The sequence below is a fragment of the Antedon mediterranea genome, chromosome 4 (genome assembly GCF_964355755.1).
Source record: "Antedon mediterranea chromosome 4, ecAntMedi1.1, whole genome shotgun sequence".
NCBI lineage: Eukaryota > Metazoa > Echinodermata > Crinoidea > Comatulida > Antedonidae > Antedon > Antedon mediterranea.
In genome coordinates, this window is record NC_092673.1 from 21129810 (window position 1) to 21146123 (window position 16314).

At 33.1% G+C, this 16314-nt stretch overlaps 2 protein-coding genes across 4 annotated transcripts in view; one reads left to right on the top strand and one right to left on the bottom strand.

Annotated features, from left to right (window-relative positions):
- LOC140046872 (regulator of G-protein signaling 12-like) overlaps positions 1-3718 on the top strand; it is a 47439-nt gene extending 43721 nt beyond the window's left edge. The window contains exon 16 of the mRNA XM_072091606.1: positions 668-3718. Within this exon, the coding sequence (XP_071947707.1) occupies positions 668-1896 (1229 nt within the window). The 3' untranslated portion in view covers positions 1897-3718. The remainder of the gene's footprint in view (positions 1-667) is intronic.
- A 769-nt stretch (positions 3719-4487) lies between these two features.
- LOC140046873 (coiled-coil domain-containing protein 125-like) lies at positions 4488-16011 on the bottom strand. Of its 3 annotated transcripts, none has more exons than XM_072091608.1 (13): positions 15894-16011; positions 14643-15028; positions 13312-13394; positions 12934-13020; positions 11271-11342; positions 10565-10650; positions 9832-9914; positions 9044-9165; positions 8573-8683; positions 8251-8440; positions 7460-7483; positions 6179-6321; positions 4488-5524 (listed from the first exon to the last, which is right to left on the bottom strand). In XM_072091608.1, the coding sequence occupies exons 2-13, from the start codon at positions 15013-15015 to the stop codon at positions 5366-5368; spliced, it is 1533 nt and encodes a 510-aa protein (XP_071947709.1). In that variant the 5' UTR covers positions 15016-15028; positions 15894-16011; the 3' UTR covers positions 4488-5365. The 3 variants fall into 3 exon arrangements, with proteins under 3 accessions (XP_071947709.1, XP_071947710.1, XP_071947711.1); XM_072091609.1 differs by having other exon boundaries at positions 14643-15025; positions 15894-15997; XM_072091610.1 differs by lacking the exon at positions 7460-7483.
- Between the last annotated feature and the right edge of the window lie 303 nt (positions 16012-16314).

A 16314-nucleotide genomic window follows, 5' to 3' on the forward strand; every position in this document is an offset into this window, starting at 1 on the left:
TGATAAATTCACCAAGTAAACTTTCTCTCTCTTTCACACCATGCTATGTAATGTATACTTTTGTATGTTCTACTTTTTCTTTTGATTTATAATTACTTACACTTATAAGTTTATATATCTTTTACTTGCTATCAAAAGAATAATAATAAAAAAATAAATAAATAAATTCTACTGTACCATCCCTCCACCAGTTCTTATCTTGAGCATCATTCTTTTCTTTGGCAATACAATCCAAAATTGTGTGTTGTGTTTTTCACAGTATGCATTAAGCTTAAAGATGTATTGTCCCCAAAAACATGAAAAATGAAGATTAATTAAATTGTTGTTTTGTAGTTTTTATAAAGTTAATCACTTTTGTAGAAAAAAGAAACAAACAAAAATAATGTTTTCACTTATAAAATGACAAAATAAATGGTTAAATTTTATTTATTCAGACTTTTTTCATTTAAATTACAGTTTTCAGGTAAATAATTTTTTTTTCCCAATCTATTTGTGTTCAAAGTGAATAACTATTATGTGACATTAAAATGGCATATTCAACAACAAATGTTGTAAGAATTATTTTTCAGGGGGACAATACATTGTTAAGTTGCAATGCATTGTATGTAAAATAGTAGACAACGATAACAACAATGAATGTTTTATAATCTCTATTCTCTCTATAAAGATTTGATTGCGGCAGTATCAAAGGCACAAGGAAGCCGTTTGAACGATCAACGTGGCTTGACCATCCTGAATCTTGAATTACCAGACTTCTTAAAGAAATCACCAAATTCTGCTGGTGTAAACCCTCCAGAAGACCGCCCACGTACAGCAATGGGTATCACCAATGCCTACCAACTTCCAGAATTCCTGCAGAACGACGAGGAAGACGAAAACGGAGCGCTCTTTAGCAAGACATTAGTTTCCCGGTCAAAATCAACTCCACCAATTGCACCAACTCACTACCAAACACCATCCAACCTTCCAGACGGTATCATACCAACACACTACCAGGCTGAGGAAATATTTGGTCAACGTAACATGAATATGACTGCGCCGAAATTTAGCGATTCTATAGTTGAGAATAGTTTCCGTGAAACTAATTGGACATTGAACCCTCGTGTGCATAAATTACCTGGTAGACGAGGTCTTGGATATGCAAACAGCCAATCGGAGCAAGCTTTGCATCAAAGGAAGTGTGATTTGAGAAGTTACTCTCAGAATTCTTTACAAAGTGATGATTTGAACGCAAATAACGGCAGCAATTTAAAACGTATAAATAGTTTACATTATCAAGAAGAAGCAGAGTCAACAGATAGTGAGGAGGAAGAGGAGGATGACAATTATGGTAACCTAAATTCCACAACTAACAGCGTTCCACCTCCACCATCAGATGCGAATGAATCAACTTTAAACCTGGATATGCCAGACTATTCACCTCCAACACCAATCACCTACCATGGTCCACCTTCATACCGAAAGGTACGATCTGAAAGTACGCCTCCCCAATATGTAGGACGCGGTATTCCAATTCCTCAGCGGCTGGAAGATGAGACCGAAGAAGACTTGGGAACCTTACCCCCTTCACCATCTACGCATGATCTTATTTTAAGCATAGAACAAGAAGAGATGAATCTTGTGAAAGATTCTGTACCAAAAACCAGTGACAAACCATCACCAAGTAACATAGCTGTAAACCAGAAAAATGTCTCAAAACCTGATGTGACGTTATCAGCTATCAATGTCCTGGAAAAACAGGACAAACGATCTAGATTGGGCATCTCTTTTCCAGCCGGCACTGTACTACAAACACCGAATAAACAGGAAACACCTTCTTCAACAAACCTGAATCCTGCGGACAAACGGTTTGTGATCAATAAAGATGGCCGTAGATTAAGAGCAACATTTGTTTAGTATTAATTTGAAATGATGTAAAATGAAATTCATGTTTATAGGACTGTATTTTAAAAGTTTCATTAAAAAAATGTGATATGCTTTGTAGTTATTTATAATCAATTGAATTATCATAATTTTATCAATAAAACCATGCTTATGAATATGCAAAAGGTAAATTTAAATTATGATTGCCTTATTGAATTTATATCATCTTGATAATTAAATATTGCTTATAAATTATACAAAAGGTAGATTTAAATATTAATAAAGTTCTGATTTCCTTCTTAACACCTTGCTTGTAGATATATTAAAAATCATTTTGATATTAAACATTGCTTATGAATATGCAAAAGATAGATTTAAATATTAATGAACTTCCGATAGCTTTCTTAACACCTTGCTTGTAGATAGATATATTGAATTTATATAATCATCTTGATAATTCAACATTGCTTATGAATATGCAAAAGATAGATTTAAATATTAATGAACTTCCGATAGCTTTCTTAACACCTTGCTTGTAGATAGATATATTGAATTAATATAATCATCTTGATAATTAACATTGCTTATGAATATGCAAAAGATAGATTTAAATATTAATGAACTTCTGATAGCCTTCTTCAACACCTTGCTTGTAAATATGTTAATTAATGTAATCATCTTGATAATTAAGCCTGTTTATGAATATGCAAAAGATAGTTTAAATATTAAGTTTACTACTATTATAGATGTTGCCTTCAATTTTAAAAACACCTTTCTAGTACTATACTGATCATGTTGGCAGTATGGGGTAAACTTTAAGTAACGCAAGCTTATTTGTTGAGTATTAACTTAACGTTCAAAATAGCTAAACTTAAAGATGTGTTGTCCCCCAAAAAACTGACTTTGGATAGGTTATTTTGTAGTTTTAATAAAGTTTATCACTTCCATTTGTCCAATTTTTGGTCAAAGAGGATAACTATTTTGTGACATTAAATTGGCATATTGGAAAATAAAATATTTTTTCAAGGGAACAATACATCTTTAACTAAAAAATCAACTAAAAAGTCTAAATTGAATATGCGTACCAATTGAAATAGTAATGCTAATAACAGGACAATGTTTGTAACCATGAAATATAAGGTTTTTTTATGAAGTAGTAAAGTATATAGATGAGATTTAAATGAATTCCATAAATTGAAACAGGTTGTATATAAAGTGTATAGAAAATCAGCATTCAGTGAAGGCTGCATACAATGTATATACATTTAATGTGTGAACATAAAAAACAGTATTATTATATATGCTTTGATTATTCTCATTTTATTAAGACATCAGAAGTATCACTTTATTGTGTGGCATTTTAAATTAATATATTTGGTCATTTTTCTATCACAAATCATTTAGAAAGAAAAAGTTTATGTATAATATATTCATTGTCAAAAATGTTACTGAGTTTGACTTTATATCTTTTGGTTTAATTGATGTTATTTATGATGGTTTTTCTAAAATATTGTTTTTATTTCTTCCACTCACTAAAACAGTATAATGTTAATTTCTTCCATAACTGATGGATTGTATAAATTCTAACCAAGTTTAATATCTATTATATATTTAGTATATTGGACCAATTTCTCATATTTGTTTTAAATAGTGCCTTGTGCATTCTTGATGAAAATATGTTGGTTGTAAATTTGTATTATTAGTTGTCTATTTAATTTAGACTTATCACAAAATAATAACAAGCAGAGATCTCAACTTGAAAAAATGGTGATGATGATGATTGACTCTGTGATTTTCACGCATGCGCAAAATAATTCCGTGTACCCAGCAAGATAGGCATTTGGCTATGAATTTCGTGAAAAACTAAATTAAAATCCATTTAAAAAAAAACATGGTTGATAATATGAATTTATTTTATTCAATTAAGCTAACATACTTATCCCAGAATAAAAATATCAAAGCGATAAGTAATTACTACTATGCTTTCACATCAATCAATGATTTACTGCTAAATTCCCATCTCTGTAATACAAAAAGTTTTTCACAGGTTTCCCAGGGGCGTTTTGAGGGCATTGTCATCGTCCAAAACATTAAGTATGACTATGGTAAGCCTAAAACTAATTGATCTACACGTTGAGACAATTATTGGAAGACTCCTGCTATTATTGGGAGACTCCTGCTATTATTGAGAGACTCCTGCTATTATTGGGAGACTCCTGCTATTATTGAGAGACTCCTGCTATTATTGGGAGACTCCTGCTATTATTGAGAGACTCCTGCTATTATTGGGAGACTCCTGCTATTATTGGAAGACTCCTGCTATTATTGGGAGACTCCTGCTATTATTGGGAGACTCCTGCTATTATTGGAAGACTCCTGCTATTATTGGGAGACTCTTGCTATATTGGGAGACTCTTGCTATATTGGGAGACTCTTGCTATATTGGGAGACTGCTACTATTATTGGGAGACTTCTGGAAGACTTGGACAAGGATCATATCACTTTCAAATAATAAAAATTGATGTATCGTTGATAGCTGATCAACTAGACCGTTAACCACTGAAGAATGACATCAAAGTAATATACTTAAATGAAGACGCATTTTTTTCCACTCATTTTTTACGGAAATTTATTGCGATTGCACTTTATGTGTATGGATACAATACAGTACTTGTGCGCTCGAGAGCTACCATTACATTACTATATGACATGCGTAAATATTCAGTTTCAGTTATTCAGTTTCACTGAAACTGCATGTGATAATTAACATAAAATTAAATAACATTTTTATAACATTTTGTTTCACTTATTAATAATTAATATTTAAAATTTAATTCAAGTTTCATCAAATTCTATTGCACTTTATTCTGAATCAGACTACATACATTTTTGAATAATTCAAGTCAATTCATAAAAAATAAATATAAGTGAGCAGATTTTTAAATTTTAGCACTTGTCTGCTGACACACAATTTGACTTATAACAACTGATTTTACAAACAACATTTTCAGATACATACACCAAGATACTATTTGTTTACAATACATTGTTTAAAATAAATAAGAAGGTTGAATATATAATATAAAGGCAAGATTGTTAAATTTTTACTACCATTAAAATGTTTTTCTAAATTGACCCAATACTTAGCCAATGTGAGTATTCATGTGTATATAGACTATATTTTATACAGTAATATTTTACATAAGATTAAAAGATTACAATTACTTTTAAAAATCATTTTTTCAAAAATACATTTAGGTAAGACACTGATAACATTACTTGAATTGGACAGCAGTAAAGCAACTGTATTCTAAAGGCATTTTTTAAAATTCCAAAAAATTATCGAGCACATGGAAGGGTTTGTTTATGCATATGCATGTGATGCTACCCTTTTCAATCTGCATAAATTGAACATAAGCATGTGGAGCCAATGTGATACTACCCTTTTCAATCTGCATAAATTATGTGATGCAACCATTTTCAATCTGCATTAAACATCATTTCATATGTGTCCAAGTCCAACTGGAACCTGCTTTTCCGACATTCTTTGACTTTCAGTCATTGTTAACTTCTCAAGAATCTCTTCAAGGTCTCGCATCCGATTGGCTAAAAGTCGCGCCGCTAGCCTTTGATGAGCCAGTGCCTCACTTCTATCGTTCAACTGTAACATACAAAGATATTACTAGTTTAATAATAAACTGGTAGAATAATAAAATATTAGCACAAATACATAAAATATTGTAGATCAAGGGTGTCACCGTATTGAGTAGGATCATCAGAGTATTTCTAAATAAGAAGAAGTTCCAAAACTAGGCTAGGCCTACTACGGCACTCGTATTTATTGTCGTCTTTATGCAAAAAAGTTGTTGATAGATGTGTCATTGATTGGCCAGAATCCACAATTACCGTGCTGTATTTTTACAAAATCGAATCTGTTTCTATGCTCAGCGGATTTCCGCTCCGCGTTCTGTGTAATTGGTCATAAAAAATAACAGATTCTATTTTTGCAGTTTTTGCTTACCTTTACCCCTCGTCTGTGTAAATTGGCCTTAAGACTAAGTGTTTAATTACAGTATTTCATGAAAAAGAAATAGAATCTCATCAGCTAACAAGGTGGTAAAAAAAGTACATTTTGAACCGTTGGTCCAATGTACACGTCTGGCTTGTTAAAAACAACCCAGAGCATCTTTCTCAATTAGAATGTTCTGGTTCATTGATCACTGTCATTATCATTGCATATTAGTTGAATCACTATGGTATGGAAACCACATGTCCCTATTTCTCTGGGATGAAAAGGAACTAAACAAGACATTACCAGTTCTGTGAGTAGACTAATGAACTCTGGTGTCTTTGGGTCGGAAGCCTGTACACCAAGACTTCTTGATTTTCCATCAGAGTGAATCTCTTCATCAGAACATAACGGTTCCACCTCTTGAATCTCATCCTCCTCGTCGGGAACTAAATCAAAATACAGATTAGTATTAGCAATGTAATAATATAAAAATATTCTTTTCTTCCAGAGTTTATGGTAAAACTACTGTATGGGCCAAGGTGATTGAAGATGAGGAGATGAAGCTGAGAGGCTAAATTACTGTAGTATAATTTAAGGTACAAAATGTAAAAGAATAACATTCCTATATCCTATATACGAAATGATCCAATAACATTTGTTTTTTTAAATCAACCAAAAAAAGATACCACCCTTTAGTCCGAAACCATACATGCTAAATACTGTAAAGCCCAAAATGTTCGCGGCCCTAAATTTTTAGCGATTTTAAAAGAAAAACATTCCCATATCATGTATACAAAATGCTACAATAAAAATGCCTTTTTAGTCGCGTGCAACGCGACTCTACAGCTCACTATGTCGGTCGGTTGGTCGGTCGGTAAACACTAACTTGTATATGACCTTATCTTGATATCAGTTTAATCTAGCTAAGTCAATTTTTCACAGTATATTCCTTATGGCCAGGAATCGATGTGGTTATGTTTTCACGGTGCGCAATAAAAAATTACGTGGTCTACGCACGATTTAACGAAATCACGTTTGTAATCATATCTTAACAACCATGAATCACAATTAAATAAAATTTGGTACTCATAAATTTCAGGGCATAAATCATCATATGGCAATACAATTACGTACGTAGCGCATGTAACGCATGTGTACGGGCGCTTAAAATTTTCAAAATTTATTTTCGATGAAATAAGAGTACGTTTCAGGCAATTTTAAGCGTTTACAAAATTGCCATGAGTGCGCAGATTTTTAGCGTTAAATGTTATTCCGCACTCTTTTTGCCCGATTTCTGTTTTCTTGACTTAATTTTTAACTCGAAATTACGTTATACGAGCACGTCAAAAGTGACAGGCTACGCACGTGTAAATTAAAAAAATATAAATGTTTTTAAACATTTAATATTTTTAAACATGTTCAGCAATTTCGGTCAGTTGGTCGGTCGGTCAACACTAATGAGCACGCGACTGCAGCCATCTATATGGCCTTGTTTAAAATTAACCAAAATAGAATACCACCCTTTAATATGAAACCATACATGCTGAATATCTCATAATTTCACAAAATGAGAAACTTTATTACCTGAAAAACAATTGCTAACAATAGCTAAAAAACAAATACAAAAAGCTTTGTTAGATTGGTATGGTCACAATTTATTGATAAATTAAAATTAAAAGTAAAAGGAAAACCTTGATCACATGTTCTGAATAAATATAACCAAAGCAGTTTATTTATTGAAGAAAATACATTTCAAGAATTAATGACCAATATCAGAAAAAAAACTATGATGTAGAATTAGTAAAATCTCTCCCATATCAGGCGATCTTGATGCGCCACAGTTACCTGCCATTTGTTACAGTATGTAAAACAATTCCCATTCCATTTAAGCCTCTTACCTGAAACCTTTCTACTGCCCCACCAAGGTTTCAATTACTAAAGCTCTGTCTACATCAAACTTTATGTGACAAAAAAAATGTGATATGCCCATATATGGATATGATGATGTCATACTGTATCACCACTATTGGGTATTGATTGATTGATTGATTTTATTCGATATCCATAAAATAGTTAAAATATACAATGTACAAAAAGAATACCAGGATAACCCATTAAGTCGACAAATAAAAAGTAAACTTATTTCCAATGAGGTCCAATCCATATTAACTGAAAAAGTGAGTGGTTGGGCCTAGTACAATATATGATTAAGTTGCATGCAGTAAAAATGGAAAAACAAGAAAATACAAATAAAAAAATATTATAAAATAACTTAGTTAAACTGAGATTTTTTTGTCAAAATAGTTTAATAGTGTAGACAGCTTTACATCAAACATTTATTACATTTAATTCAATTTGGATCTCAAAATACATACCGTTCATTTGTGGATGCCTACTCTTCCATAGTTTCCTTAATCTGCTTTCGTCGGCGCTATCCTTATCTTTATGTTGATTGGCTACTTCTTTACTCAGCACTGTATTTCTGTTTAACTGTTCTTCAAATGCTATACGATACGCATCAGTTACTGAATAGGCTTCTGAACAGTTTACTTTTAAAACTTCATTCTAAAAATAAACAATTAAATATTTACGTTTATAAAGTTTCTCATGGTTAGAATGAAATTAAATCAAGTACGTTTCCAAATTAAATGAAAGTAGATTAAACGTAAAAGTCATAAGATTTAAACAAATTTTTACCTGTTCCTTCAAAAACGAAATTTCTTTCTTAAAGTGAGCAGCCATTTTTGCACATTTGCAGGGGTCAGGAGCAGTTGATCGGCACTTGCAAGCACCTAAAACAGCAAGTTGCTAATTGGACCAATACAAATAATTAAATTACTAATGACAACAATGACAATAAAAAGAAATAAGTGTAATGTTCAACCAATAAAAAACTTACGTCAATAAGTGTAATAGCTCATAAAGAACACATACAAATTCAAAAATACTCAAGCAACTTTATCATCATCTTTCTTTACTGTGCAGAATCTTGTTTTGAGTACAGTTCAAATGTGACACTAATGTGGCTACAGTCACAATGCGCATGAAATGGATTTTGTGTTTCCACAGTGACACTAATGTTTAGTCTTAACATACTAGTTCATAATGCAAGCCACAACAGCAGAATATATACAGTATATTTTACATAAAAACTAAAATAAAACTTACATCAGTGAGTGATAAGGAAAAGCCTTTCATTGCAGAATCATCCAGAGCCTTGTGTTTTTCATACACTAATTTATCTTTCACATCCATCAGTGCTAGCATTTCTTCTTTCTGCCTACATAGAACTTCAAGAAATAAATACATTAAAAAAAGTTAATGAGTGAGTGGCCATATTTTTTGCTACCAGTGTCTACCGAGTACAGTCAAAGAACTTATAACACAAGAATCTCCTGTTCTTCAATTTGCATTCAAAACACAGTATCGGAAGTACAGGGTTAAAAGGTCAAACTGGGCGACGCCATTTCACAGCATGGAGCAGCGCCCCCTCCAAACTAGGAAGTCAATTACTCTACCCCCCTAGAGTATTAGCAGATCCCCTCTATGATTTTGACTTTCTAATTTGATGCGGGCGCCCTACTCCTCAGTCAATTACTCTATCCCCCCTAGAGCATTAGCAGATCCCCTCTATGATTTTGACTTTCTAATTTGATGCGGGCGCCCTACTCCATGGCTCACAATGGCGCCACCCATAGCTCTATTCTATCCCACAATGCCTTTCGAAATTGTTACGCGCTTCGGACGAACAGGAGATTCTTGTGTTATAAGTTCTTTAGTACAGTCAACAGTCTGGATTAAAATGCCTAGTTAAATATTCTGGTATTCTGGATGTATTTTAATGGTGAAAAAGAACATTTTGGACACTTTGAACGCAAAAAAAGTTTGGTTTTGGGAATTTCTTCGGTTTTGAGAGAGTCCGGTTTCGGTCTGACTGTATAAGCTTACTGTAGTACCTATATTTTCTGCTTGTATTCGTCTCAGCTCATCTGACCTTGCTTCTAGTGTTGCCATCAATGCTGCATTTTCAAGACACATTCTATATTAGATAATTGTCAAAAGAAGTAAAGCAATGTAGTTGAATACATTCAAAGAATAAAATTGACTAATTAAACCAACAGTTAATATTGTAATAATTATGAATATTAATTAAAGATGTATCGATATAATAAATAAATGAAATAATTCTTCAAATTTTTTTGAATATGCCATTTTAATGTCACATAATAGTTATCCATTTAAAAAAAAAATTGGATAGAAACAAAATATATTTATCTGAAGATACTGTAATTTAAAGAAAAAAAATTAGCTGCCAGCCAGTGGGTTTTTGGTTGAATTTCACCATATATTTTGTCATTTTATAAGTGAATACAATTTGAAACAAAATAACCTATCCAAAGTCTGATTTAATTAATCTTCATTTTTCATGTTTTTGGGGGACAATACAAGCATTTGAGGAAGCATCCTTCGCCATTATAAACAGCATATTGTTATTATACAATACATTATCATTTTAGTCATTTAATTATAAACAGCAGTTTATTGTTGTATATACAATACATTAATAGGGATACTAGAAGAGGTTAATAGGCCAATGAAGAGATCCTTGGAGAATTTTCAATTTGCATTATGAGTGCAAGTATAGCTTGAAGATGCTTTTAAATGCTGTATAGACTCACTAAAATTTACCTGTCAAACCTCTCTGCCCAGGTGTGTTCACTTTTTAGCTGAGCATCTGCTTTGATGTCCAGTTCAAATTGAAGTGCATTTACTTCCTACAAAGTTTGATAAAGTCAAGCATAAAGGTAAAAATCATAATTGAATTGAAGTGAAATATTTTATTTATACTGGACTGGTCTCCCAAAGGGCCCAGTTATGATCAGTGGCTGTGTGTATACTATGACACCAGGGTAACCCCCTACTTGTCTCTGTACTAGGTTCTTTATAGTGCACATGAGCTAGATGTGTACACTGGACCTACGGTTTATAGTCCTTATCTGAGAAGACCCGTTCTACTACCCGAACCATGCAGTGAGTGAGCCTTGAACCCTTGCAGTATTAATTATGGTTCCACTGTCGGCCACTCACTCACCAATGGATGACAAAGTCTTGGTTGGGCCAATTATGTCTTGGTTGGGCCAATCATGTCTTGGTTGGGCCAATCATGTCTTGGTTGGGCCAATCATGTCTTGGTTGGCCCAATCATGTCTTGGTTGGCCCAATCAAGTCTTTTTTGGGCCATTCAAGTCTTTTTTGGGCAAATCAGGTCTTTTTTGGGCCTATTTGTTTTGCTCTGATAAACTCACAAAACTGGTAAGTCCTAAAATGTAATACCACTATAATCTTGATTGATCTTTAATTTGAGGGTCACCTATATTTTTTAGTTTTATCCTACCTTTACTAAATCTTTCTTTTGATCAAAACTTGATTCAGCTGAACGCTTATGTTGGCTTGAAGCTAACATTGCCTGTACATTTAATTAAAAAAACAATATGGATATTTAAAAATGTTTAATGGAGATAATATTGAAATATAAAAAACATATATAAAATAACAGGTACAGAGTAAATTCTAAACCACACAGTGATATACAAAAATGTATTAATTGACTTGAAACGATACAGCTATGAGGAAATCTCTAAAAATGAAAACAAGCCACCTCAATCAAGATTCAAACCTGGAACCTTCTACTTTTATATAATCAAGATTTATTTATATTAATTGTTCTTGCAGTTAGAAGAAATGAATTACAACAATCGTGACAATTTATAAAAACATAATAAAAAAATTTAACATTAATATTAACATCTCCCTTAATCACAAACAACATACAATTACAATTTAAAATATACATTATATAATAAAATACAATTATTAAAACAGAAATTTGGAACTGTTTTATATACATTTGTTTCTAAGCACTTTCTATCATACTTATAATTCAATTTGTACAATAGACTCACAGCACAATGGACTAGATTTAATTACACATACAGTACAACAACTTTCATCTACCCTAGGGTACCTTTATGTCGAGTTGCTGCCAAATACTTTAATATTCTGTCACATATTTTCAAATTTTGCATTTTTCAAAATTGTAAAGTTCATTAAATATATTGTTGTTTTTTAGAATAACGATACAGTACTACTAATACTAAGTCATTTTTTAAATAAAGCAATTTAAACATTTTAAATACTGAAGTAAAAAAGGAATAAAAATGCAATATAGTGGTGGGGTGAATGACAAAAATAGGGAGGTTTCGCAACCTTACGAATACGATAACGACAACGGATACATCACGCACACGTATTCGTTTTTTGTAAGCCAGTAAAAATCTGTTTCGCATGGCAACGAAATATTGAGGGCGCCGTCCAAAATATGACTGCGGAAAATTTGAGCGAAGCGCAGGTACGTGTTGCTTGGTGCTTGGCTGCCTAGGCCTAGCATAACATCAAAGCGAGTGAAGACTTTAAAAACTGCTATTTATCAAAATTGACCTGGCATTTTAGTAAATTACTTTCAATAAAGGTATAATTATATTATAGTCATGAATCATTCCTGATTCAAATGCAAAATGTGCAAAATAGATCAAAAACTATACTCGTTTTGTAGTTACGAATATGACTGGTGATATTCGTCAACATGAATACGCTTTACGAATATGAAATGGGGATCAGCTCAAAAGTTTCACAAATGTGTGACGTATCCGTTTTCGTTATCGTATTCGTAAGGTTGCGAAACCTCCCTAATGACCCAAGACCCAACACCTCACATCCGCATTTGAGTATGGTACCAGAACACGATTTGTGTACCACTGCAATGACATCAATTGTAATACATAAAATGACAAGAAATATAAAAGAAAAAGCAACTTACATGAGTATACTAGGAATATTGAAAAGAAAGAAAAGATGCAATCAGAAGAAATAATATTATTATTAAAGGAAGATATAAGTTATTATCTACATAATTCAGATAATTAATTTAATATGGAGAAAATATTATCATGGGTGGTGCATGTGAATCGGTGACAATAATGAGTGAGTTAGGTACTCACCTGGCTCTGTAGAATCATGATGGCTTTGTATTTACTGTCAAGTTGCCTTCTACAAGCATCTAATTCATTCTGAAGCACCTCAACTTCCTGAAATAAATACAAAATATATTTGTATAATATTTTAGAAACTTTTGAATATATGATTAAAAGTTAAAGAGTATGTTTACAAGGAACATTTCGTCTAAGACCGAGTACTTAACAACAGAAAGCTCTCCCAATACAAGACACCCATGGGCTGGCATACAAATATGCTCTGGTATTCTGAATGAACGGTTTTCAGAGAGTATTGAGAGACTCGACTATGCCGTTGATTTGAGCCTAGCCAAACCACCAGACCACCACCAGTATAGAATTGTATGAAAATAAATGGTTAACAACCTGAGAAGCTAATGCCAACTTTTGTTGAATAAACTTTTTACTGGCAAGAGTTAGTTCCTGACTCATTTCGGTAGCTTCAGTATCTGAAAAATTGAAATTGTTTACATGATGCTATCCAACTACAGATTAATGTAGTAGGTTTATACAGGCTTTCTTATTTTGGATAGGTTACTGTATAATTATAATCGAGAGGTATTTTAAATGAAACAATATACTTATTTTAAATATTTATCTAACTTAATTAACATACAGAGCATATTAGGGAGGTTTCGCAACCTTACGAATATGATAATGAAAACTGATATGTCACACATTTGTGAAACTTTTGAGCTGATACCCATTTCATATTCGTAAAGCGTATTCGTGTTGACGAATATCACGTCATATTCGTAACTATAAAACGAGTATAGTTTTTGAACTATTTTGCACATTTTGCATTTGAATCAGGAATGATTCATGATTATAATATGATTATAGATTTATTAAAAGTAATTTACGAAAGTAATTTACTAAAAATGTCAATTTTGATATCGCTCGCTTTGATGTTACGCTAGGCATAGGCAGCCAAGCAACACGTACCTGCGCTTCATTCAATTTTACCGCAGTCATATTTTGGACGGCACCCTCAATAGTCTCAACAGATTTTTACCGGCTTACGAAAACGAATACGTGTGTGTGATATATCCGTTTTCATTATCGTATTCGTAGCATGGCGAAACCTCTTTATTGACAATTTTTAAACCTAAATCATGTTATTATTGTTATTAATTTTAAAGTTGAAAAACATGTAATGTAAAATGAAAATTTAAACAAAATATTTTTACAATAGTATTCGTGGGAAGCATTATCTGTGGCCATGTATCATCAATGACACAGATGTTGAGTATTTTATAACAATAGTTGGTACTGACGTGTTGATACAATCCAAACATGACAATCAGAAAATCAATACTTGAGAATAACAGACATCCAGTTAATTTAAAATAATATACAGTAGAGTATTGGATGATATACTTTGTCTTAATTAACTGACTAATGAAAAAAATTTGTGAATATATTTTGCTACCTTGTAATATATGCTTTCTAATAATGCACTTTGTCTATACAGTATATTTTTTAAGACAGGGGACACTATGAAACGAATGAGAGTCTTTATATGTTTTAAACACTATGGCCCACCTCTATTCAGGGGTCACCTATATTAAAAAGACACTTTGTTAGGTCCCGAAGGTTTTCCGTTAATAGAGGTTTTACTGTTCAGTTACTACCTAATTTATTGGGGGAAAAAACGTCAATAGAGGATGGATGAACATTATGTGATTATTTTTTACCTCCATGTTTCTGTTCAGAAATTTTCTCTTGTTCCCTCTTAAAGTTGACTTCTCTCATATTATGTTCGTAAAGTTGTTTCTGTTGTCGAATGGATGTTCCAATCTGAACGCCATCCATCGTTGGAAATGCCTCTGACGAACGATCCTCACTTAAAGACTTTGTCCAGACATTATTAATTCTTTTATTGTTACAAACATTAACTTTAAGTCCTGGATCTGAACAGCATTTATGACATGAACTGTTGTGGTTGATGCAAAGCAAACTACCTGGTTTTAAGCCGTAGCCTAAGCCTAGATCACCTCGAGATAGATTGTAAGTATCGTCAGAAGATGTGGTCACTCCGGTACATACATCACAGCTTTTCGAAGACATTGCTAATTTTCTGCTGAAAAATAGAATTTTGTTATATTTTGTTTATTGAGTTGTAACAAATAAACAATCCTATTTGATAATTGTGTTTTTAATATTAAATTGAAACCTTGAAAGTTTATAAAAATTTGAAAGCTGTGTGATTGATTGATTCAGTTTTGATTGCCACAAAAGAAAAAATTGTAAAATGCACGAATAGTCCTAGAGTTAAACCTAGTCTAAGGGAATGTCCCACAGAGATCCATTTAAGTCACCTCATCGTAAAGTCGCCTATCCAAAGTCCTGTTCCAAAGTCCCGGAACAGTTTCTCCATCGCAAAGTCGCCCCATATAATGTAGCCCCATTCAAAGTCGCCTCATACAATGTCGTCCCATACAAAGTCTCCCCATACAAAGTCACCCCGGAACAGTTGCCCATCGCAATGTTGCCCCCATGTTGCGGCCACACGGAGTAATTATGGTGGGGCATGGGAGAGTTGCCAAGCAGCCAAGGTAGTGGTGCTACCAGAGACTACACGACAGGGCTCCCCATTTATCCCTCTAGTAATAATAGTCGGCCTCTATCTACTACTACTAGAGTACACGTTCTGTGTTATTATATATCCTGTTTAAATTCCGCAAGAATTTCATTGCGCAAATCCATACGCATAACACTTGACTTTGCGATGGGGCGACTTGATGAAGGGTCGACTTTGCAATGGGGCGACTTGACTAGCAGCCGTCCCACAGACAGTCTAGAGCCTAGGCCAGCATAGGCCTAGGCCTAGCCTAGCTAGTTTAGTACTTCCTAGCTAGGCCTAGTAGGCCTCCCTAGTAGTGTAGGCCTAGGCCTAGGCTAGTTGTAAATAGAAAAGGCTGTAGGCCTACTTATACTTAACTTACGACTACGAAATAATGAGTGGTATGAGACGCTGTTTTGAAGTTGGCCTACCTAGGCTAGCCTAGGTATCGATTTTTATTATTTTTTGTCATGTTTTGTCTACTCGTCGACTCGTTTAGGACAGGTTGTAATTAATTAGTCTGCTGCCACCAATTGTTATATTTTTTAATTTATTGAGGTCATTTGCATATGTTCAGCCAGGTGTGCTGACAGTGCTGGCCTTTTGCTCGACCCTTTGTCTTTTGTTAAGTGTTAAAGCTATATGCTGAGTAGTGAAATAAGATTTTTATGTGTGGGAGGCACAACATTGGTAATGGTAAGATGTTATGAAATATACTTTTGTACTACTTGTACTAATACTAGGCCAGGCCCTTTATGCATGTGAATATTATAAGTTAGACTTGACGTGGTGTTAGGCTTTAT